We start from the raw sequence: 25770 nt of genomic DNA, 5'->3' as shown, positions 1-25770 counted from the left end.
AGACCGTCAATTATCGCAGATAGTTTTATGCCTTTTATCAATTTCAAATAACAAGTTCAAACAAAAATCTACCTGTTTCAAAACACAGGCAAAACAAAAAAGCGAAACTTTGGACCTGCATCTTGGCAGGTAAACAAAACTGTTGGATTTCACAACACAACAATTCAAGCAAAACAAATGATCTTTCATGAATCAAAAAGGTTCGACTTACCGGACTGTGCCATTGTCGTGATCGGGGACTTTCTTTTATAATAAAAACACAGATATTTTGCAATTAACAAACAACACGTCTTATTCCACAGAAATTAACCACAAAACTGATTTGACAATCTTCATTCTCTCTTTCGCCGGCCGCGTGCATCTCGTTGTTTTCTCGCTCGTTGTTCTCTCTCGCAGCTCGCTAGCGCGCTCTCGCACTCAATCCACGATTAGCTAACAAGGCAATATTCATGAAGGTGCGCACTTTTTGTTGCGCTCTTAACTCTTATTTATGAATTATATCAATCTTATAATAAATACTCATTTAATAATTTATTACATATTCAATCCTGCAACCCATAATCCCTACACATATCAGTGCATCTCTTCACGTCAATGTTTTTTTACATTAAGAATGAGTTAGCACACTCAAGAGTGAACTAGCCCCTTGGCTAGTTCTGAATTTGAATAGAACGTATATTTCGGTTCACCGACTAAATCCATTTCATTGCTTACTTTTGTTTGTTCGACCACTTTCTTGTTTGTTTTTGCTGCCTGTGCTGAGATAGTTCTAGAAACTTCGTTTCAAACAGGCAGATGCTTCAACAGGGAAAAACAACTACCTACTTTGGCTCACCAGCTCACGTGAGCGCAAAACGCTCCGGTGAGCGTGAGCGAGCACGAGCTGCCTGATAAAAACTCACGCTCCAGCTGGAGCGAGCACGCTTTCCGTGAGCGCTCGCTCATTCGCAACCCTGGACCACTGTCTCATTTGTTTTCGCTGCCTGTGCTCAGGCAGTTCTAGAAACTTTACGACTAATGCGCAGCTGCTTCAACAGGAAAAAATATCCTGCGTGAGCGCGAGCTACCTGATAAAAACTCACACTCTAGCTGGAGCGAGCACGCTTTCCGTGAGCGCTCGCTCATTCGCAACCCTGATGTTACATCAGATTTTCATTAAGAAACCCAAAACAATTTACACAATTTCAGCATTTCGAAGAATATGCATTTCAAGATAATGATGGACTTCATTAAAAATCAAATTATTCACTCTACAGGCATTGCCTTGGCGTTCTCGATTGCGAGATTCCTACTCGAAACTAAGTGTCCGAAGGGTTGATTGTTGAGGCAATTGCAAACCTCTTTTTACACCTTAGCTTCCATCTACCCTGGGATTCAAACTGACGACCTTTGGATTGTGAGCCCAACTACCCACCAGCGACTCCACCGAGACAGGGAGACGACTCCTACACCTGGACTAAGCTAACGACCTAACCTCTAGATTAGACCGGGGCCAACATTTACTTCCCTTCCGACGGAAGGCATGATCAAACAAATCTCGTCTCGAAAAATGCCACCGGGACCGTCTGGGATCGAACCCAGGCGGACTGGGTGAGAGGCAATCATGCTTACCCCTATACCACGGTCCCAGCTATTTTTTCACTAAAATGCTAATAACTCCTTTTAGATTTAACCAATTGGGATGCTCTACCCTGCATTTTGCTGTATTTTTAAAGCCTTTTCAGATGCATTTTGAATTTTGAATGACCGAGCCACGTAGCCTAGTGGGAACGCGGGAGCCTAGTAAGCGGTAGATCGGGGTTCAAATCCCGGCTCGGACCAACACAACTTTTTCTCTTCTGGATTCGATTGCTTAGTAAAAGGATAGTACACTGATCGGAAGGAAAGGGGTCAAGAAATGGCTTTACGAACAGCAGAACAAAGGAGAGGAGCGATTTCTTGGGGCTTTTCTTTACCCTCTCTGGCTTGCTTTAACTGCCGCTGCTGCCCATTTGATTTTTTTCTTGACCGGTTCCTTCCGATGTGCATACACCGCTAAAGGGAAGGCAGTGTATCGTCACAAACTGGACCTTATCACGACACCTTAGGAAGGTGACCTATGGAATGTTAACATTAACCTTAACATGTTAACATTAAGTTGAGAATGAAATTGCCACTGAATCCGTTTTGAAAATGTCGGCCCCGATACTCTTCAAGGGTGTTCCCCTCAGGAACTGGGAAAGATTTACTTTTTACTTTTGAATTTAGCATTAGCATTAGCACTTTAGGACGCCCAATCCACGGATGGCTCCACAACGCTTATCCCACTGTTTGGTGTTGTTGTGTTAGACCCTCATCCGGAACAATAATCCAACACGGGAGATACCATGTCTTCATCTTTTGATGAGTGTATAATACAGCCCAGGGCATAAGGGGGTCCTCGCCGGGTCCAAGCTATCCTTTGGGGAACGGAAGGAATGTTAGTAAACACCTATCTAAAGTGCGCAAGGATCCCTGCGTCACCTTAGTGGTATCCAGGTTTTTAAGCGAAGATGGCGTTTGAATGTTGAACGTCCGAAATGTCAAAATCGCGCAGTAGCACCAACATTAGAAAAAAATGCGGCTGTCATGCCATGGCACACTTTTTTCGTAATGTTGGTACCACTGCGTGATTTTGACATTTCGGGCGTTCACCATTCGAACGCCATTTTCGCTTAAAAAGCTGGATAGATGTTTGTAGGGAGGTTTTGGACTCAATGTTAGTGGAATGGTAGGACCCTAGGATATACCTCGGAAGGTATTGCGGGTGAGTCGATAGGGTTAATTTTTGTGTATTAGGCAGCAAACTGCATTAATAAGCGTTTGATTATTAAACCTCTCCAGCCGGCAAAAGAGTGTTTCAATTTGTAGTTATTTTGTTGATTACCTTTAAAACTAAAACTAGACTTGGTTGAAGTAACCCGAAAATATGAAACGTTGCAGAGTTTAGGAGGTTCAGCTCTCAGTTGCCCTTATGAAATAGAAGAATTAATTGTGCACCATTTGATGCGTTAGCGTTTGAATATTAGAAGTTTTTTTATTTTTTAAATTTATATTTATTTTGAATTTCGCTTCCATGAACATTCATTCAGTTAAAATATTATTGAGTGTCCAATCACAATCGATGACTTTTCACCTCAATTTTAAATACTAGCAACTTTCATTTATTCATGAAATATTGTAGCTTTCGCTATTCAGTGATTTCAAATGTAGGAGGTCCTACATGTACAAAGGGGGAAAGGGATACCTTAAAACTAACTTATAAACTATATAAAGAGCGGATCAATGCAGCTGAAGACTGCAATGATTTTTGTCGAAATGCATCAATTATCTTATTGGACATAACATCCAAAGTGTCAACTTCGGCTAATTGATGAAGTTCACTGGTGCTGAACCAGGAGGTAGTTTCAGAATCATTTTCAGAATTTTGTTCTGAATCCTCTGAAGTTTTTTCTTCCTGGTTAAGCAACAGCTTGTCCAGATCGGCACAGCATAAAGCATGGCAGGTCTGAAAATTTGTTTATAAATTAACAGTTTATTCTTGAGACAAAGTCTAGAATTCCTGTTTATAAGTGGATACAAACATTTAATATATTTGTTACATTTAACCTGGATACTTTCAATGTGATCCTTGTAAGTAAGGTTTTTGTCAAAAGCAAGTCCAAGATATTTCACTTGATCCTCCCACTTTAAATTTACCTCATTCATCTTTATAATGTGATGACTTTTGGTTTAAGAAAATCAGCCCTTGGTTTGTGAGGGAAAATAATAAGTTGAGTTTTGCAGCATTTGGAGTAATTTTCCATTCTTTCAAATAAGAATTGAAAATATCCAAGCTTTTTGTAATCTTCTTGTGATGACACGAAGGCTTCTACCTTTGGCGGAGATGCTTGTATCATCAGCAAAAGTGATTTCTGACATCCTGGGGCAAATCAGGCAAGTCAGAAGTAAAAATATTGTATAAAATTGGACCCAAAATGCTTCCTTGAGGGACGCCAGCACGTACAGGTAGTTGATCAGATTTGCTGTTCTGATAACATACCTGCAGAGTACGATCCGTCAAATAATTTTGAATAATTTTCACGATGTAAATCGGAAAATTAAACCTTTTCAATTTCGCAATCAAACCTTTATGCCAAACACTGTCAAATGCTTTTTCTATGTCTAGAAGAGCAGCGCCAGTAGAATAGCCCTCAGATTTGTTGCTTCGAATTAAATTTGAAACTCTCAACAACTGATGAGTAGTTGAATGCCCAAGGCGAAATCCAAACTGCTCATCAGCGAAAATTGAATTTTCATTAATGTGCGTCATCATTCTATTAAGAATTATTCTTTCGAATAATTTACTAATAGATGAAAGCAAACTAATGGGCCGATAGCTTGAGGCTTCAGCAGGATTTTTATCCGGTTTTAAAATCGGAACTACTTTGGCATTTTTCCAACTACTGGGAAAATATGCCAAATCAAAACATTTGTTGCAAATTTTGACCAAGCTACTTAAAGTTGCTTCAGGTAATTTTTTAATTAAAATGTAAAAAATGCCATCCTCACCAGGGGCTTTCATATTTTTAAATTTTTTGATAATAGATTTTATTTCATTCAGATCCGTATTAAAAACATCATCTGATGAAAATTCTTGTTCAACAATATTCTGAAATTCTATTGAAATTTGATCTTCAATAGGACTCAAAACATTTAAGTTGAAATTATGAGCACTCTCAAACTGCTGAGCAAGTTTTTGAGCTTTCTCCCCATTAGTTAATAGAATATTATCACCATCTTTTAAAGAAGGGATTGGTTTTGAGGTTTCTTAAGAACCTTTGAAAGTTTCAAAAGGTTTGGAATAAGGTTTAATTTGTTCGACATCTCTTGCGAACTTTTCATTTCTCAGGAGAGTGAATCTGTGGTCAATAACCTTTTGCAAATCTTTTGAATTCGCTTCAGTGCAGGATCACGAGAACGTTGATACTGTCTTCGGCGAACATTTTCAGACGAATCAAAAGCTGAAGATCGTCATCAATAATGGGAGAATCAAATTTGACTTGGACTTTAGGAATAGCAATATTCCTAGCATCCAAAATTGCATTAGTTAAAGATTCCAAGGCTGAATCAATATCAGCTTTGGTTTCTAAAACAAAATCATGATTTAAATTATTCTCAATATGATGCTGATACCTGTCCCAATTAGCTTTGTGGTAATTAAACACAGAACTATTGGGTCTGGTAACTGCTTCATGAGAAAGTGAAAAAGTTACTGGAAGGTGATCAGAATCAAAATCAGCATGAGTCACTAAAGGACCACAATACTGACTTTGATTTGTCAAAACCAAATCAATTGTTGATGGATTTCTAACAGAAGAAAAGCAAGTTGGCCCATTCGGGTATAAAACCGAATAAAGACCAGAAGTGCAATCTCTGAATAGAATTTTACCATTGGAATTTACTTTTGAATTATTCCAAGATTGGTGTTTGGCATTAAAATCACCGATGATCAAAAATCGAGATCTATGCCGAGTAAGTTTATTCAAATCCCCTTTGAAATAATTTTTATTTTCCCCAGTGCATTGGAATGGCAAATATGCAGCTGCAATCATAATTTTCCCAAAAGAAGTTTCAAGTTCAATGCCCAAACTTTCAATAACTTTTAACTTAAAGTCACGTAACGTGCTATAAGTCATACTACGGTGGATAACTATTGCAACTCCACCGCCATTTCGATTCATTCTGTTATTGGTTATAACTTTATAATCTGGATCACTTTTCAAATAAGTGCCAGTTTTTAAAATGTTTCGGTTATAACAGCAACATGCACGTTATGAACTCGTAAAAGTTGAAAAATCATTTTCTTTCGCTTTTAAAGAGCGAGCATTAAAATTCATAATATTGATGGAATTACTTAGATCCATGATTAAACTTGAGGGTAAGAACAACATCATTCGCAAATTTTAATCCAATCTGGATAGCTTCCATCATGGATGTAGCATTACTCATTGTTTGAATCAAACCAAACAGTGAGTTTTGCAAAAAGTCATTTTTCAAACGTAACATCGCCGAGATCAGAAGATCCCAAAGCGTTGCCAGCAGAAAAATTTTCAAATGAAATTTGAGGTACCTGCCCAATTTGAAAATTGGTAGAGGATTTAAAATTCGTGGATGAACCCGAACCCGAAACGACGTTGGCATAAGAAATGCCATTGCTGTTACCTAACTTTTCCACGGTAGGGGTATTTCTAGCATTGTTCGAGTGAGACAGCACGAACGTTTGATTTAAAGATGCAGGTACAACCTGACTTTGAGAAAATTTCGGTTTGGATTTCGGCTGATGCTTAGCACGAGAATCCAAAACCTTTTTTCTGATGGGGCAATCCCAGAAATTTGATTTGTGATTTCCAGCACAATTTGCACATTTAAATTGGGTGACTTCTTTCACGGGACAATTGTCCTTGTCGTGAGAAGAATCCCCGCAAACCATGCATTTTGGAACCATGGCGCAATGATCAGTATCGTGACCGAATGCCTGGCAACGCCGGCACTGGGTCAGATTCTGGCCATTACCGCCATGTTTCTTAAAATGCTCCCACTTAACCCGTACATGGAACAAAAACTGAACTTTGTCCAAAAGTTTCAAATGGTTGATTTCATTTCTGTTGAAATGAATCAGATAAAATTGTGAAGTCAAACCAAAGCGAGAAATATTCCCGTTTGATTTTTTCTTCATTGGTATTACTTGGGATGGGGCAAAGCCAAGCAACACCTTAAGTTCGTTTTTGATCTCATCCACCGACAAGTCGTTGGAGAGACCTTTCAGGACCGCCTTGAATGGACGAACATTCTTGGTCTCATACGTGTAGAAATTGTGTTTGTGGTTTTTCAAATAACCAACAAAAGTTTGGTGATCTTGTAAAGATTCCGTCAACAAGCGACATTCTCCTCTTCGACCAAGCTGGAACGAAACCTTCAAATTACAAGTTTCCTTGCAATTCTTCAGTTGCGTTCGAAAGCTGGCCAAATCGGAGACGGAAGTCACTACAATTGGCGGAGCCTTTTCTCGTTTCTCGACGGCAGAAGGCTCAGTACGAGGAGAAGGATCCTTGTCCACAGTTTCGGATAAAACACCGAAACTGTTTGCCAATGGGATTGGAGGATTGACCTCACTTTCAGAATCAGAATCAGACCTCGGATGAGGCTGTTGAAGCGTTCAAACGCTTCACCGACGTAACGACCAAATCTTCAGAAGACCTTGGTACCTTGGTTTTGACGCATTTTGCAATCAAAGTTCTCTTAAAAAGATGGCTTCGTTTGTAAAATACAACAAAATTTCAGGTGGGGTTAGTCTTGAAAAGACTGTTTAGAATTTTGGAAAATAACTCAGGTAGTCTTTAAAAAGACTGTGAATTTTGTTTGAAATAACTCTGAGCTTAAGTAGTAAAAAATACCGCAGCTCTAGTGTCCGTTTGAATATTAGAAGTTGTCGATCAGTATTTATTGTGTTATTATATTTAAATAATGCCTCTAAGAGCAGGGATATTATTGTATGAATTCATTTTAAACTAAAACGACCAGCGAAATTTACGAAATTATAATCGCGTCTTCCCTACTTGGAGATAGTTTTGTTTCTTCTTTATAAACACGATGAAGATTTTAAGGTGAATACCGAACGAAAAAAATATTCTCAAAAAAAAACGAATTTAAAAACCTGATTAAACGGTTCACCAATTCACGAAAAAATTTATACGACGCGAAAACGAAAAGCAAAATCTAAAAAAAAGTATTTTTTAGCGAAGTTCGTAAACACAAAATAACGACAAAATACAAAAGCATGAAACGAACTCACCAAATTGCAGATATAACGATGATATCCAACGGCGTCGAAAATGGGGGTTGGGGGGCGATTCAAACTGCCCCTCAAGTGACCCCCCAAATGTAGCTAGAAGTCGGAGCCCCCGATGACATTCATTCGGCAGCACGCGTGGATCACTCCCCAACGGCAACATTAGCCGCCAGCGACTTGGTTAATTCCATCTGTACAACATTTGCCATTCAGTTTGTAAAAGGCTATATCCTGGCACCACTGTAGCGCTACACTTCTCACGTTGATCGGCACTCAGTGAGAGTCACCCACTTTGCTGCCGTTTTACGGCGATATGATGTATACGCCATTGAGGTGATTTTGCTGTAGACACGATTTTCTGTTTTTGTTCATTTTTTCAATTTGAAATGACTAATTTAAGGTCTGCTCTGTAGAAACTGTTAAAAAGTACAATAAAAATGTGGCCCCTACAAAATTTCTTGTTTTTTCCTATTCTCTACGATTTTAAACCACAAACATCATTTGGCCGAAAAATAGCAATAAAAAATCACTACTTTTCATGCCCAATGATGTATCATGTATGTATACATTGCTCGATCAAAGCTAGCTTTATTTTTTGTGCCAGCTATTTTGATAGCTGAGCGGATCCCGTAATGCATTGTCCACGTGGATACTTAAAGGGGGCGGGAGGGTATTAGGGAGCGTTCTTTTATTACGTAACACAGTTGGGGGAGGGGGTCGGAGGCCGTGTTACGCTCCATACATTTTTTTTAAATTTGTATGGAAATTTTGTTACGAGGGGGGGGGGGTCTAAAAATCCGATTTTTTGCGTTACGTAATAAAAGAACGCTCCCTTAGCGATTGTCTACGCTCCATAAACACCTTTTTTGCATGAACAATTGTCCGCAAGGGAGGTGGGTGGGTCTAGAATTTTCAAAAAAGTGTCTACGTGGATAAGGTGTCATCCATTAAGAACGTCACATTAAAATCAGCCAAAATTTACTCCCCCCTTTGTCACGATTTCCTCATGCTTTTAAAACGCAACGTCACGCTTGCTCAAATCCCCCCTCTTCCCTCAAAACGTGGCGTACTTTATGGTTGATGCCTAATGGACGTCCCCTTAAGAATTAAATCGAAATAATGTAATAAAATATTGCCCAGTCTTGATTTGGTCCCAAAACTTCAAATCAACATTCAAACAGTATTGAATTTGACTTCTATCAATTCTCAATGTATACATACATCATGATGAGTAAAATTGGCGTATACATCATAGTTTGTTTGCTTAATAAAATGGGCCCCAGAGCAGTTTTTTGAAAAATTCTTTCGTCAGGAGGTAGCTTTTAAGATTCTTTATCAGACTGTACAATAAAATTGAAAATGTCCAAAATGGCGTATACATCATATCACCGTAAAACGGCAGTTTGGTACTCAACAGCCATGCCAGATATACAGATAAATCTGGATTATACAGATTTTTTGATCCAAAAAATCACAAAAATCTGTATTTTTTAAAAATGATTTAATTTGAAAATTTCAATAATTTAGTAATTGAATTATGCTTTAATATGATTAAAAAGCTTAAATCTGTTGTGAAAAGTCTAAATAAATCTTCTATGGCTTCTTCTGTCGAACCACCAACACGGTCTTCTAACCACTACACTTGATCGTTTTTCCATCACGCACAGCACCAATGATTTCGACTCCGAGGCGTGCCCTAATGAGTCAAAAATCGGCGATTTTCGGAGAAAATTCACTAAAAGCACAGACAACTCAACAACCAGAACAAACAGCAGAATATTCCAAGTCCAGGAAGCCATAATATGCCGCGAACACCCAAGAGAGTGGGACATGCTGGTTCGGCCCCCGTTCGAAAGTGCGTTCACCACACTGGAACCAATGGTCCATGAACCTGGCCGACTGTGAAACGGGCCAGCATCGGTGGACAAGCGACGAGGAACAATCAAAACCCGTGTCGGTGTCGGTTTGACTGGCACCAAACGGCCACCCATGTCGTGGTCACGGTTTACGTGAAAATTTGCCCTTACCGAAAGAGCACAGTCTGGTTGAACCCGACTCGGCTAGCTGTTTTTCTACTTTTCCCACAACAGGACAACGTAAATCTGAAGCTGCGGGGAATCGTTGACGTCGCAAAGTCCAAGGTGCAGATGATCGGCATCAAGGTGGAAATCACCCTCATCAAGGCCGAACTCAGCCTTTGGCCAAAGTTAGATTTCCCCAGTGAAAAGAAACCGTCTTCCGGGCAGGTCCAGAAGCAGCTGGAGGAGGATAGAAAAGGCAGCGATGGAGGATTCGGACTCGGACGTGGGGACTTGGACGACATACCGAATACGAATCGCATCGATTGCGGAAGTGAGGTGAAGGGACCTCTCACTAGATAGATTCTGTAAGAAGAACAAATTGAAAAAAAGCCTAAGATTGGATCACGATCAAACTACCCGCCCAAGACCCACATTATTGTACAACCAATTCCGCCAATCGTTATGTCCCCGAAGAACACCTCATTTGATAGTGACAACTTCTCCTCCGGGCCAACCGAATCATCATCACTTCGAAAGATCCGGTTCAGAAATCGTGTCAACCTGAATCCAAGTTTCGTTCGTCTTGGAGTCTGTGCCAGAGAAGATTGCCGTGGTGATGGAAGTGTCGGGAAACCCCTGGTCTCCCGAGCAGACGGAAATAACTTGGGAATAACATGTTTTGATATTTGATAATACTTGGACAGTAACATTTTTTGTTATTTATAACAAAATTTGTTATTCGTCGTAATATTTTTTTGTTATTGGATTGTTATTGTAATAAGAGACTAATAACATTTTTAGTTATTCCTCGAACAAATCTTTGTTATTATTTTTTGTTATTTTAACAACTTATCCGATCATCCCAATAACAGTTGGAGGTATTCTTCCATAACAAAAAATGTTATTCCAAAGTTGTTTTGGCTTTCAACCAATATCAGACCAATAATAAATTTTGTTATGATAACAAAAACTGTTATTAAACCCTTATGCAAAAATGGATTTTTCATGAAGATTCCATAACACTTTCTGTTATTTTAACAGCATTTGTTATTGAAATAGCATGAATGTTGTTATTACCGTCTGCCCGGGCTGCCTCCTACATCCGCTTGATTCAAAAATACACCCACTTGCTCTGCCTCAACCAACAATAACAATCAAACTGATTTGCGAATTGTCATTATCGAAATAGTTTGCTATTTAATTTTAAATGCTTTTAGAGTTTACGATTTACAAAAAATTACATAAGCAAAAAAATTACATGCCTTACATATTTTCAAATCGACGATTTTGCAATATCATAATTCTATTTGCATAAGATTCATGCAGATTCATGCTTCTATCGGATGGTGAAGTAAAACGTCGGTCCCGGTTTCTCCTGTCTCGTCAGAGGCGCTGGAGCAGAAATCCCACGTTAGAGGAAGGCCATGCCCCGGGGGGCGTAGTGCCAATAGTTTCGTTTTTTCATGCATTACGATGAATCTTATTTTACATGAAGAGTCTCGATTCAATTACTATATCAAAAAAGTAGTTCACTAAGTAATGTTTCCACTGCCCTGCTGCGCCTTAAGTAAAAAACTCAATTAGAATTAAAAAAAAAACTTCTCAAAAACGTACTTCCAAAATGAGCGCTCCGTGAGCAAAATATGAGCGCGAGCGTGGAGCAAACGTGAGCGCGGCAGTGCTGTCACGGTTCGCTCAGTCGAATCGTGGTTCAAACGATACGTCATGACGCTCAAGTGTGGTTCGCTCATGATTGCGAACCAAGCACAAGCGAACCACGATCCGAACGCCTGCCGTGGTTCGCATGAACCCTTGCTCTCTCATCGCGAATGAGAGTGAGAGGGACCATCAATGCGCGGTTCGCAAGAAGAGCTAAAAAACGGCACTCAGAGAAAAACATTTCATGGTTTTGACAACAGAAGGCTACAGCAGACGGCTTAAGTGATTTTGGAGGGCTACAGAGCGTGACTGCAACAACTCATTAGGATGTCCTGGGTCTTCCAATAACTCCCTGGATTTATTATCGGTTAGTCCACCGCCGTAACAAGCAAGAGGTCTGCGGTTTATGACTGCAGATCATACCCGCATAGCTCCAGTGAGTATGATAGACTTTTTTATATTATGTTGTTATGTTCTGGGTCAACAGAGGACTCTTTGGTCCCTTGATAACTTTATCGTTAACAAATTTGAACAATTTTGTGGGAGTGAAAATATAAAACAAATAAGTTTTTCTATCAGTGCCTACATTCTCCGTTGGCGAACCGTTAGCTGAACGCTCTCTTTACTCCGTTCAGAGCGGAGCGGCAAGCGAGCAGAGAAATGATGATCGAAATTTTGGTTCGCAAACCGTTCAAACCCGCCGCTCTGAGCGTTCGATAAGCGCTCACCCGATAGGTTTGTCGATTGAATGGCTATGATACACTCAAAAGCGAACCGTGACACCACTGGAGCGCGGGTAAATGTGAGCTAGCGCGCAGCGCTCCTCCTCACGAATGAGCACTCACGAGCGCGTGAGGATCGCAACATTGTGTGACATCTTTAAAGGGCTGTATATCGAAAACTATATCAGCGAATGTTTTAATTTTTAGCTCAGAGGTGTGTTATGGTGTAAGAAATCGATAGACATCAACATCTCGGATGGCATATTTTTTCATACTACGATATTTTTAACACCGTGTGCAGTACTGCAGTAGCTTTCAAACGTAACTTTTTTTCGCACATCGTTTTGTACATGAGGTGCAATGTGAGGTTCGTATGCGAGTGCGCAAGAATGACCTGCATGGAGTTATGCGAGTGCGCAAGAATGACCTGCATGGAGTTATCGATGTTGCGTGTATGTACACGAAACAAGTGAGGTTAAATGTTGTAACGGCAAGCAAAATAAATGATATGCTAGTGTGCATGAGAGCAGGCTTTGACCGCGCTATTGCGCCACCATTTTTCACATGTATTCAAGCAAAGTAGAGGAGTACTTTAAAATTTTCTAGGTTTTTCGATTTTAGCCATTATTTTATTGATTATTTATAATTGTTGGTTCAGATCGTATTTTTTTGGCACTGAAAAATAAACAAAATAAGGAAGGGAAAAAAAATTGTTCAATTGTTATACTGCCCCTTATCGCATAAATATCTCATATGCATTTTGGTTGCTTTTGAGTTATTGATGCAGTTTGTTTCTAAATCGTATGCTCTTTCAGAAAAGCCTACAACATCCAGTAGGTACTTTGTTCTAGAAATCAGGAGGATACCCGTTTTTTTTCGCGAAAACTTAACCTTATGCTAGCCTTATTTGTGGTACAACCTTCAAATGCGCTTTTCTCAGCTTGCTGTTCTTGCATATGGGACGTTTATGCGAACATGGGCAGTATATTCATAAGAATGGCTCTATCTCACCGCAGGCATAGTTTACTAATGTTAAGTGAAAAATAGAAAAAAAAATCTGGATCTTTATACACCATTCTGTAGTGGTTCAAAAGACCTTTCAGATGCAACAAAGGAAATAGTATTGCGCGAAGATTTACGGAAATCAGAGCAGTTTTAAGTTCCTAAATGTTTTCTAATTTTTAATTTCAATGGCCATTTTTCATCACTACCCTTTATTGTAATGGGCGCATATTTGGCATAGGATCCTTTCCAGTATTGAAAAAACGCAGAACCTATCATCAAAGTCGAGACACTTTAAAACTGTAGCTTAAAACATTCACTTCCGCAGGACGTAAGATGTTTAACTATTTGAAAACTCGTAACATTCGCGGACTGACAGGCCAGGTAAGTGATAAAAATATGTTGAGCAGTTCTCCACGGAATCGGTATTTTTTCTTTGATTTTAATTTTTGTATTTTTTAATCCGGCTGAAACTTTTTTGGTGCCTTCTAGAGGGTGACGATTCTCGAGATTTTCAATTTCCCGGGAATCGAGAGTTGAACTTGGCAATTTCCCGGGAATTTCCGGGACCCGGGAGTTTTTTTTACTACGCCAACAGTGTCAAAAATTTAATATGAGAAGTAATAAATTTGTTTCTTTTAAATGAATTCAGTTACTTTTAATTCATACTAATTCTATGAAACGTTAATTTAAACAGCCTCATTGTTTTGAGGAACTCGAGGAACTATATAAAACTTTTGATTATTTTTTTTTCTAAATCTGCTAAAACAAAATCGTTTCTTGAGTTTTTAAGACTCAAAATTTTAGTTTAAAATATTTACGAATCTTAATTCGCACTGAGTGATTTTTCAAAAGGTTCACAAACTTGTTATTAGATTATTGTAAAAAAATAACTAATGTAGCTTATTTATAATTTCCCACTATCGGGAATTTTGCAATATGCAACAACGACTCAAAACAACAAATTAAATTGTTTTTTAATTTTTAGTTCAACATTAAATATTCATTGAAAAAATATTTACAGTTATCAGGTAAACCCAAATGTTCACAAAAAACTAGATTGGATTGCTATGCTCAAGAGAAGATACGGAAATTGAACTTAACTTGAAAAGCCTTTCCCTTTTACAAATAATTAGAAAAAATAATACTTGAAAATAAAAAAAAAATATTTCATACCTGGGGTGTAACTGCTAAATATTTTTTAAAGTAAATTTTTGGGTCCACCTTTTTTTGGCTTCTCTAAATCATAGTCATTGGAATTTTTGATAAGTTAAAATTTACACTTTCTGAATAAGAAGATTAGAGAAACATTGGTTTGTTCGAACTTGAACATCGAACATTGGACATTCAATGTTCTAAACAATTTTGATTTTTTCAAATGTTTTTTTTTTCTGATTAGTTTACATAATTTTGCTTCGATATTTATAAGTTTAAATTTCCCGGGAGTCTCGACCGAATTTCCCGGGTCGAGAAGGCCAAACATTCAATATTACGCCCTTTTTAAATGTTAGTCTTGATTAGAAAATTTTGAAAATATTGTTTTCGAAAAGATCGGAAAATTTCACAAATGTTTCATATTTTAACATTGAAAATCGGATCATTAGTTGCAGAGATATCGACATTGAAAAATGGTGGGCTGTTTGGGTGAGACTTAGAAAACATCAATTTTCCTGTTTTTAAACCTTTGCATTGCAATATCTCAGCAACTAAAGGTCGTATCAACAAAGTCCGAAGAAGCAAAATATAGAGAATTTTCTCAGCTTTTCAAAAATATTTTTTTCAAAAGTGGGTAAACATGTGCACTAATATAAAAAAATGAAAAACTGCGACTATTTCGAAAAAAGTTACACAGAAAAAAAAATCATGGTAATATTACATCTGGGAAGGGGTACATCTTTTATGTCAGAAAAAAGGTGTAATTTTACCTCTGGAAATGCTTAATTTTACCACTTTTCTGGTGTAATGTCACTTTTTCAGTCTAAATTGAGGTAAAATTATATCATAAAAGAGGTAATATTCAACCTTCCAAAATTAAAGCTTCCAAATTTACACATTTTTTTTCTGTGTACATAAAAATGGCTATAACTTGAAAACGATGCACTTTATCAAAATTTCACTGAAGTACTTTTTGATTGCAAATTCAATTTTACGACCAAAATTTCGATCTTTTTAAAAAAGTCAGTATTGTTTAAAAAATTCATAACTCGGTCAAAGATTTGTTGCACAACCTGGAAATTTCTGAAAAGTTGGCATTTTATGTCCTCTAAAATATATCAAAAAATAAAAAAATAAAAATAGTGTTTTTTTGTAAATCAAGTTTTAGTGATAAAAAGTTAAATAAAAAATCATAAAAATTTTTTTACCGTGTATTATTTTTTCCAGTGTAGTCCGTATCCATACCTACAACTTTGCCGAAGACACCAAATCGATCAAAAAATTCCTTCAAAAGATACAGATTTTTGAATTTTCACATATCATTTTTGTATGGACAGCTGCCAAATTTGTATGGAGATTTATATGGACAAACTAATGATGCAAAATGGCTTCTTTGGGCATACCGAAGGCACCAAACAAGTTTCAGTCGGATTAAAAAATACAAAAAAAATCGAATGACCGAAATCCTAGAGAACTGCTCTGTTACTAACATTTCGACGCTATTTAAAAAAAACGACGATGAATGATGAATAAGCAAACATATAAAACACAATAGCTTATAGGACCTTTAAAAAAACTATAAAATTCTTTGTTTACAAAAAAACTGTGTGGAAATTACTTTGTTAATATTATTTTTCTATTTTTGATCGCCGAGTATTTTTACTTTCTTTGTTTGAATTGATTCGCCGAAAAATATCAATTCAAACAAAGAAAGTTTGTTAATATTGGAAATGGCGCCAGCCATATGGCAGAATTTCCCCTACATTTGGCTAAGATTTTTGCCATGATTTCTGCAAAATATGCAACAAAAACTACTCAAGTAATGTAAGTTCTTACTATTCACACCTACACTCATTTTCTCAAACCTTCCTCCTCCCGATCCCCTATATCTTCCGGGCAGTGCGCCTGTTATGTTGCCCCTTTGAGCCGGTCGCTCAAAAATGATCCTTTTCGGAAGCTAATAACTTTTCAGCAAAAAACCCTTAAAACTATGGTATCTTCAAAAAAAAAGTTTCTGTAAATTTAATGAAGGTCCTACATCTCAGAATTGATAAAGATTGAAGGAATATTGCGCCCTCAACAGGTAAAAAAGTAAAACAGTTGCTTTTCTTCATACATTTCGACGATTAGGGGGAGGGGTTCCCGTGATCAGAATCAGCTCAAATTTGTAATTTAGCCTAGTGAGGTGTCATTCTTTGATTTCAGGGGGTAGCCCCGAAAAAGCCCGGATTTGGACCACCCTACTGTCCATGTTCGCATAAATGTCTCATTAGGGTGTAATATGGTTCTATGGAAAAAAATAAAGTTGTCCAAATTTAGTGAGCACAGCTACTTTTTAGTTCCTTTTGGGGTCCTAAACAACTCCCTAAAGTTTGGGAACGATTGGTTGAGTCCTCACTTTGCGCAAAGCGATTTAATTTTTCCATATAAGTTTGTATGGGGAAAACCATTTTTTGTGATTTTTATATTTCAAAAATTCACGTTTCACGCTATCACGGTGGGTCTCGTGGCGCAGGGGTAGCGGCTTCGGCTGCCGATCCCGATGATGCTATGAGACGCGGGTTCGATTCCCGCCTTATCCACTGAGCTTCTATCGGATGGTGAAGTAAAACGTCGGTCCCGGTTTCTCCTGTCTCGTCAGAGGCGCTGGAGCAGAAATCCCACGTTAGAGGAAGGCCATGCCCCGGGGGGCGTAGTGCCAATAGTTTCGTTGCTATATTAAAACCGGATTGATATTCGGTTGCCCTGGAATGTGCTCTACAACTTTCCCGAAGAGAGTAGGGGAGTTTGAGGTAATTTGGACACCCATTTAAAAATCACCTTTTTTCGGATATAAAGTTAAAACGGCAATTTAAGTGATAAGGCTAGTACTAGTGATGGCCTAGGAGTATGGACAAACCAAAGAAGTTGGAATAGTTTAAGTCAGGGGTGCTCAAAGTTTTTGGATGCCGGGCCAAATTTGAAGCTCACATTAGCTCGCGGGCCAAATGTACAAAATAGTTTATTAAGAAAAGAAATTACGTCAATTTAATTTAAAAGATCAAAGAGCAATTCCAGCAAAAAACAGAATTTTTTTTAGGTACTTTTTTGTCGACCCTCTCCGATTTCAATGAAACTTTGTAGACATGTTATCCTAGGCATATATAAGCCATTTTTGTGTATATGGAGCCAGTAACACTCGATAATGACATTTGAGAAGGGCGTAAGTGTTTTCAATATTTTTGTATTTCGTAATTTAAATATTGCTGTATCTCGAAGCCGTTGCATCGTACCAAAAAGTGGTCAAAGCCAAACTTGTAGGAAATTTGCCGGGCTTTCCGAAAAAAATACACTGAAAGAAAAAAAAAACACTCCACTTTTATGAGATTTTTTGATTTTTAAGTTTAAAAGTTAAATTTGAAGGTGAGCCCACGATTTTTTTCGCTCAAAATTTTTGTGAAAATAGCCTAAGATGTTACAAAAAGACTCACGAAAAATGCAGGATGGAGCAACTGACCTAAAAAAAAATACAAAAATCATTTACTGAAACCTTTTTTTTTTGTTTAAAAGTGCTTCAAACGTCAAAATTTTCAAAAGCCGAACACGGGAATCGATTTTCCAGACAATTTTACATAAAAGTCTCCATATTGACCATTGTCCTAAGTCCAATCCTTGTGAAGTTACAGCGGTCTTAAAAATAGAAATGTTGAAAAAATAGGTTTTATGATGTGTACGTGGTGATTAGAACTCGGATTAATCCTGGAAGCAGAACACGCTAGTTGCAGTTCAGTTCAGCTCGAAGCTAAAATATAGATTTTTATTAGCGGCCGTCCTCGGCTAAGAAAGATAGAGAATAGTTACATTTAGTGTCCGTTTATAATTCTAACCACTACAGAACGAACTCTTATTTGTAAGCAACCCAATAGATGTGCTGAAATTTCATTCGATTATAATAAATTCAAGTAAATTATAAATAATAAGTCCACCTTAATTGTACACGTCTACCGTTGAAGAGATTGCTAATAGACTGATGTCAGAAAAGGCTGACGGAGCGAATTTGAACTTGACGTTCCTTGACCATCTATCAAATGTGACAAATCGAACTAATGTACTCAACAGTTGGCCCCCGTGTCGACGAGGGATACCTACTGCACCGATTGCTCTTAACATGATGGTTTTTGGCAATTTCCATATGACGAACTTGATTTTTCAGTTTCGAAAATATTTTTACCGAAAAGCTCGTCCAATTTCCCATTAGTTTGTCTTTGACCACATTTCAATTGGATGTATGGGCTTACAGATATAGGCTAATTTATTATTCAGGTTACTTTACTACACTGAAAAAATATTATGTTTTCAGTTATGAGCAATGTAATTAGCTTATATCTGTAAGGCCATACATCCAATTGAAATTTGGTCAAAGACAAACTTATGGGAAATTGGACGAGCTTTTCGGTAAAAATATTTTCGAAACTGAAAAATCAAGTTCGTCATATAGAATTTGCCAAAAACCATCAAAAAACCTATTTTTTCAACATTTTTATTTTTAAAACCGCTGTAACTTCACAAGGATTGGACTTAGGACAATGGTCAATATGCAGATTTTTATGAAAAATTGTTTGGAAAATCGATTCCCGTGTTCGGCTTTTGAAAATTTTGACGTTTAGAGCACTTTCCAAAAAAATCAGTTTCAGTAAATGATTTTTGTATTTTTTTTAGGTCAGTTGCTCCATCCTGCGTGAGTCTTTTTGTGACATCTTTGGCTATTTTCACAAAAATTTTGAGCGAAAAAAAAATCGTGGGCTCACCTTCAAATTTAACTTTTAAACTTAAAAATCAAAAAATCTCATAAAAGTGGAGTGTTTTTTTCTTTCAGTGTATTTTTTTCGGAAAGCCCGTCAAATTTCCTACAAGTTTGTCTTTGACCACTTTTTGGTACGATGCAACGGCTTCGAGATACAGCAATATTTAATTTACGAAATACAAAAATATTGAAAACACGTACGCCCTTCTCAAATGTCATTATGTCATTATACTGGCTCCATATACACAAAAATGGCTTATATATGCCTAGGATAACATGTCTACAAAGTTTCATTGAAATCAGAGAGGGTCGGGTACAACCGATTCCCTATTTGACATGGAATTGCTCCAAAAACATCTACCTTTTTTTATTCCTGCAAAATTTAAAATATTTTTTGAAAATTTTCAGAACAGAAAATTACAGTTTTCATGAGTTCGCTTGATTTTATTGTTTATGGTATTTAATAAAATTGTGTTTTGTTGAATATACTTGTGAATATACGGCGTAATTTTATCTATAAATTAAGTGTAATAAATGAAAAGTCATTGCAAAATAGTTGTTGAAAATTTAAAAAAAAATGTTTTTTTTCCTTCGATTCTGGGAATGGTCGTGGGAGGGAGAAAAATTAAAAAATATATAAAAATTGTAATTGTAAGCCAGAATTGAAATTCTGAAACATTTCAATGAAAAAAATGTTGGAAAATGCATTATACACCCGTACAGATTTGTAATCATTTAATTCCAAAATAATGCAAGATTTAACAAAATAGAATGAATAAAACTGTTTGCGGTACTGTGAATTGAAAATACACTAAAATAAAAAAAAAAATGAGATTGGATAAAAACTTTGTAAAATATTTGCAACAACCTTATTCTTCTGAATTTTAAAAACTTTTGTCTGCCTGAATTGGATGATAATCAGTTAGATTCAACTGTCACCTTTCATGAGTTCGAATCCCGAGGTAGAAGTGGTGTAAATTAAGTTTGAGGCTCAGTTCATTAAAAGGGTAATTTTGACTGTTAAATTGACATGGAATATAGACATATTTTTTTGCTCTTATTAAAGTTGTCTACCTAAGTCAAATGTTTGAATGTCTCATAGAACATTTTTGAAAATGTTTAATAAAAATTTTGACGAAATTTACTATTTGCACTCACATTGATTCGTGTGATAGTGTTTCAATTAGAAAGATTTTTGAACAATATATTTGTGTCGTATAATGGGGATTAAAATATGGGTAAATCAATGGTTTTATATTAAAAAATAATAAAAAAAAATAGCATAAAAGGTTAAAAATAAACCTTCATTATAAAAAAAATAAAAAATATAAAATCACTTTACAAATGGACAAAGGGCCATTTCATATGATCATTCAAAGTGGGTCCGCGGGCCACAAAATATTACCTCGCGGGCCACGTTTGGCCCGCGGGCCATTCTTTGAGCACCCCTGGTTTAAGTAATTTTGTTATAATATGTAAAAGTTTCCAAAGGCTGGTTGGCACTGCCTTAAGTTCTAATATGTGAGGGTTGGGAAATAAGGTTTTGCAGGGATTATATGGCAAAAAAGTGGACAATTTTTATTTAAGACGGTTGCTTGGACGATGCCTGAGATATGTACGTGTAAATATTGATCCTCGCACTGTAACTTGGATTTGGCCCGCACTTTTCTCTCGCACTTTTGACAGCAAAATTTCCGAAAACTAGGCAACCAGCAGTTGTTTATTTACATTTCCAGTCGCAGTTTCCACCAAACTGGACATTCGCACTTCACAATTGCGATTGACAGGTGAGCAACATCGGCTCGCTTTGATCATTTTTTGAGAAAATTTAAATTTCCCAAGCCAGTTTGACAAACCGCAATAGTGCGATCGATAGCAATAATTTAGTGCGAAGTCCAAGTTGGGGAGAATTGCGCAATATTGTGCATTTTATCAATTTTTATCATCAAAAATTGCAATTTTTGATAGAACATACTATGGGGGTAATTGGGACATGGCTTGTGGGGTAATTTTGACATACCTGAAAGTCTACCTGTCAGGCAAAAAAAGTAACTTTAATGGTTGGTTGAGTTTTTGAAGGGATTTTATTAAATTTAGAGGGATTTGAAATGTCATAACACTCAGAAAGGAATGTGAGCAATGAGACTTTCACAAAACCCTTATTTTTAAATTTAGATAAATTTATTTCAATATTTGAATGGATGAAAATCTGACTACTGCACATTTGGCGTTCAACTAGACTCTAATGTTGATTGTTTTTAATTAATTTCTTTGACATTTCTTTTTTCTATGCTAGTTAACAATAATATTTAAATATGAAGGACTACGGAATGTGAATTTAAAAAATGAATGGTTTCAAGTTAATTAGTTCCAAATAAAGATTGATTTAGATAAATCTAAACGATACCTTAATCACTAAAAACTAAACTTGTGCCTAATCCAGAATCAATGTTCAAATCATTATACACAGAAAAAAAATGTAAATTTACCCGACACTGAAACCTTGTTTTGAACGTAAACATGCTCAATGTAATTTTGAAATTCATTGTAAATAGATGTATTGCATTTAAAGAGCCTTCATGTAAAGTCAGATTCAACGTAATGCTTGAACTTCATTCAAGTGGAACTTTTGTTTTTTGCTCGTCACAAATTTGAAAGTTGAAAAGCATGTAAATGCACTTATGATGTATATTTGTGGAATTTAAAATTTGAAAAACATGTAAATTTAAAGTTCAATTGTTTTGCGAGTGACAGCTCACAAAAACAAATCAGTTCATTTGTTGTTAATGCTTGGTGCGCTTGGTGCGAAGTTCAGTGAAAGTGTTTTCGTATCAAATGAAACGGTAAAACGCTCTATTTTAGTCCAAACAAACTAGATAAATGTCATTAGTGGCAAAACGATTTTCACGACAGTCGGCAAACAATGGTCAGCGGATGTTGTGGCCGTACTCCGCGGAGAATCCGGAGAGCGGTTTCTGAATAAAGTTGATTGCTAAATAACAACATTGGTAAGCATTAAACATCAATAGTTCAAGCTAAACATTGTGAATGGACCAATGTGGATCTGTAAACAAAGAGCTCATTCTTAAAGTAAACATCCACTGAAGGGATAAGATGTACTATTTGTTTACAAATCCACAATGTTTTGCTTGAGTTGTTACATTAGTTCACAATTAAAAAGTCCAGTTTTACCCAGTTGCTCAAAAGCGGTGTTCGGAACCAGATAACTGTCAACCGGGTTCCCCGTACTTGTCGTATAATTTACACCCAATTTCTTCCCTAGACCTAGATGCACCTGCCTTTATCATCTTTTTTTTACTCACTGTGCTGTCTACGCGATTGCTCATGCTCTTTCCCGCGGTGGCTCGATACGGTGATGCTCCGCCAGACTTCCGATTCCGGTTCTCGTCATTCCGCTTCCTCCACATAGTCCCAGCATTACGGCGGATTGTGCCACCGTGTCTACCGCTTCCTCACGACACCTGTTCACCCTTCGTCGGTCTTCGCCTCCTCTAGCCGCACCGCAGCTGCTGAGTTGTCGTGGCCCGTGTGGTGCGGGGCAAGGGGGACTGGGACAACGCCTTGCCAGACCTCCGTAGTCTGGAGAGATTGACGCGATACAAATACCCTGTGATTTTCGCCGACAATTATTATTTGGTAAGCAAATTATTTCTATTTTCATTTACCTCCAAAAGGGCGTTTCATTTCTTCATTTTATTCTCGCCTTTTCTTCCTTCACCTTCGCAAGGAATCAAACAAGCCACAAATCCCACCCACACTCACACACAGAGCTGCTTACGTCGAGTTGGCGTTCGGACCGCGCGACCGAAGGCCTGCACCACGTTGGCAAAGTTGCGGTTGTACTGGATGCGGCGCTTGGCACGGCCGGTCTTCTTTTTCTTTTCCTTCTTCTCGACCTTCGGCGTTTGGCCCGACATTGCCGGCACGGGCCAGCGAACCGTGTACCTTACCACCGAGCAGCGGCACGGTCAGGTCGAGTTCGGCCGAGCCGGGGGTGGACACGAGCGAGTCGTGGGCGAGCAGCATGCCCTCGCAGGACAGCACCAGCTGGGCCGGTTCCTCGATGCACTCCAGGGCGGCGAGCTTTACCTTGGTACATCTTGGATGGTTTCCCGGGGTCCGACCTCTAGGACGTGAGTGTTCAGTCCACGAACGTGCAACTGCATTTTGATCTGGCGTTTCTAGCACGGCACGAATCAGAAAAAGGACGATTTGCTGCTACTTTTCCCGAATTCAGCATTATTTTTTTGCAGATTGATAAGCAGTTTCAACTGATCGCGGCAAATGATTATGACTGAGCTGTCAACGTTTAGTGGAATCTTCCTTCTTTGTCATTCATGGTGCAAGCAGGACAGAAAGAGCGAATTTGACAGCTGCACGCTCAGGAGTGTTTGTACACTGTTGACTCAAACTTAGTTTGGTTGCTTTCATTATGTACTCTAAACGTGAGTAACATACTCAAGCTAAGACTCAAAATAAAGTTATTTTTTCTCAGGGAGTTCCCTCAATTTTCAAAATTGCAAAAAACCTGTTTGGTACAAATTTAAATTAAACTTTTTGTCTCTCGGCCATGGTCGGGTTATAAGGGTCGAGGAGGCTAATTTTATTTTTATTTTTAAACAAAAAGTATCAAAAAATGCTGAATACATTGTAACAGTCATACTACTCTTAAAATTGTAAAAAAAATCAATAAATTAATAAAAATATCGATTTTTTTAAAGTGCCGATTTCAAATTTGAAGGCCACGTAGTTTATGTACGATAGTGTTTCTCTAGAAAAAGTAGCCCCTTGCAATACCCAATTTTGATTACACGCAACTCCAACTAAACGTCTGAAGCTGGATGGTTACCATCAAAGTAAACAAAAATAATAAAAAATAAGATCGAGTGCAAACTTTGGAGGGTCTCACGCTGGTTGCGGCCTGTTGCGGCCAAGGAAGGTGATTTGGACACGACGGATAACCCACATTCCGGTGACGGCCGATGTTGCATCGAGTATAACCGTTTCCTGATAATATAGCTTTTGCTGGATCACGGCACAAAGGTGCACGCCTCAGATAAAGACGATCTGTCCGGAACTAGCTCTGTCAACCTGAACGTGGCCGATTCGTGAAAATTTACCTCGCCGCAGTACGCGGCCACTAATGGAAAGTCCGCAAACTGTTGATCAAGGTAAAATCCTTTTAGATTTGCTATTTATTTATTTTTTAAATGTCTTTTTTTATGCAGTGATGGCGATGGAGTGCTCAATGACCGATCGGCTGAGGAGCACACGGCACCGAACCGTTATATAGGACCAAGATGCTCAAACGAGTCTGGATTTGGTTACCACCGACGAAACCTTCACGATGCTGGAGGCACTATGACGCTGTTGGTCTCATTTATTCAGGTGGGACGAATTGTTGAACGACATCAAACGTAATTAATATTGTATTTTGTTGTAGATCCTGGCTGCTGCCACCTCCGTCTAATACGTGTTGCCGAATCGAAACTCGACGGTTTCGTGCTTCAAACCAACAACCACTAGCTGCCATCCGTTTCCGCCTTCCTCAGATGGATGAATTTATCGATACGGTGAAGAGCGCGCCAAACATGATGGGCATCTTGCCCTACGGCACAAGGACCAGAAGCGTGTCGATGTACGGCCTCCGGCACAAGCCACTGAGAAAGATCCCGCACGTATGAGATTTGGATCTGATGATTACTGTAGGGTTAATATCATCTTGACTACATCAGCTGTAAGTATTGCATTTTTTTTTTCATTTTAAGTCAATCTCGCATAGACAAATTCACAGTTTGATAAGCTTTTTTCCTACATTTTTATATTACTCCGTTGAATTTAAAATCTGATACTACTTTTCAAGCTCTTAGCCCAATGTAGTTTAGAATCATTCACTTTTGTCTTTTATGATCAAAAATAAGTACTCTTTGAATGAAGTCAAGTGCTTGATTTGATCAGAAAGGATAAAAAAACCACATTTGGCCATAGAAGCATTTGAAATTTACATCGGATTTAAAATTCAACGGAGTAAAATTTTTTTTGCTTTGGTAAATTTACATCATTTTCATCGGAAATTTACAAGTTTTCGAATGGTTGACTGTTCGTTGCGTTTACGTCGGAAGGCATGTAAATTTCAGTTGAAGTTGATGTAAATAAGCATCATTAATGACGTGCACTTTTGGTACATCATAAATGATGTAAATTTACCGGATTTTTTTTTCTGTGTAGAATGAATGATTAAATTATGTATACTACACTGAACTATTTGTTATCTTCCTATTGAACTATAGCTCTATCACAACATCATTATTTAAACCTTTGATGAAATATTGTGAGCAAAAAACACTTAAAAATATAAAGCAATTACAAAATCAGGTTGAAGGTTAAAAAATATGCTCAAAAAATCAAATGTTAAACTTATTCTTCAACATGTGTCCAAATTACCCCACAAAAGGTGTCCATATTACCCCACAAGGTATGTCCATATTACCCCACAAGGCATGTCCAAATTACCCCACAAGGCATGTCCAAATTACCCCATAGGGGTGTTCATTTTAC

At 37.7% G+C, this 25770-nt stretch overlaps 2 protein-coding genes, 1 long non-coding RNA gene and 1 pseudogene across 8 annotated transcripts in view; 1 reads left to right on the top strand and 3 right to left on the bottom strand.

The window, feature by feature from the left end:
• The window catches only part of LOC6048845 (kinase suppressor of Ras 2), a 207923-nt gene that overhangs the window by 56849 nt on the left and 125304 nt on the right, over window positions 1-25770 (bottom strand). The window lies entirely within an intron of this gene.
• LOC6052411 (glutamate [NMDA] receptor subunit 1) overlaps window positions 1-25770 on the top strand; it is a 211166-nt gene that overhangs the window by 107157 nt on the left and 78239 nt on the right. For all 6 annotated transcript variants that reach the window (XM_038266329.1, XM_038266327.1, XM_038266328.1 and 3 more), the window contains one exon: window positions 13582-13637. In XM_038266329.1, the coding sequence (XP_038122257.1) occupies window positions 13582-13637 (56 nt within the window). The remainder of the gene's footprint in view (window positions 1-13581; window positions 13638-25770) is intronic.
• Window positions 18045-18425, bottom strand: LOC119770813. Its single transcript, XR_005279001.1, has 3 exons — window positions 18374-18425; window positions 18249-18318; window positions 18045-18189 (listed from the first exon to the last, which is right to left on the bottom strand). It is a non-coding gene; the product is annotated as an uncharacterized LOC119770813 (long non-coding RNA).
• LOC119770812 lies at window positions 22959-23433 on the bottom strand (annotated as a pseudogene).

Source organism: Culex quinquefasciatus, chromosome 3 (assembly GCF_015732765.1).
Source record: "Culex quinquefasciatus strain JHB chromosome 3, VPISU_Cqui_1.0_pri_paternal, whole genome shotgun sequence".
Classification (NCBI taxonomy): domain Eukaryota; kingdom Metazoa; phylum Arthropoda; class Insecta; order Diptera; family Culicidae; genus Culex; species Culex quinquefasciatus.
The sequence above is the reverse complement of the archived record's forward strand: the minus strand, read 5'-3'. Positions and strand labels throughout refer to the sequence as shown.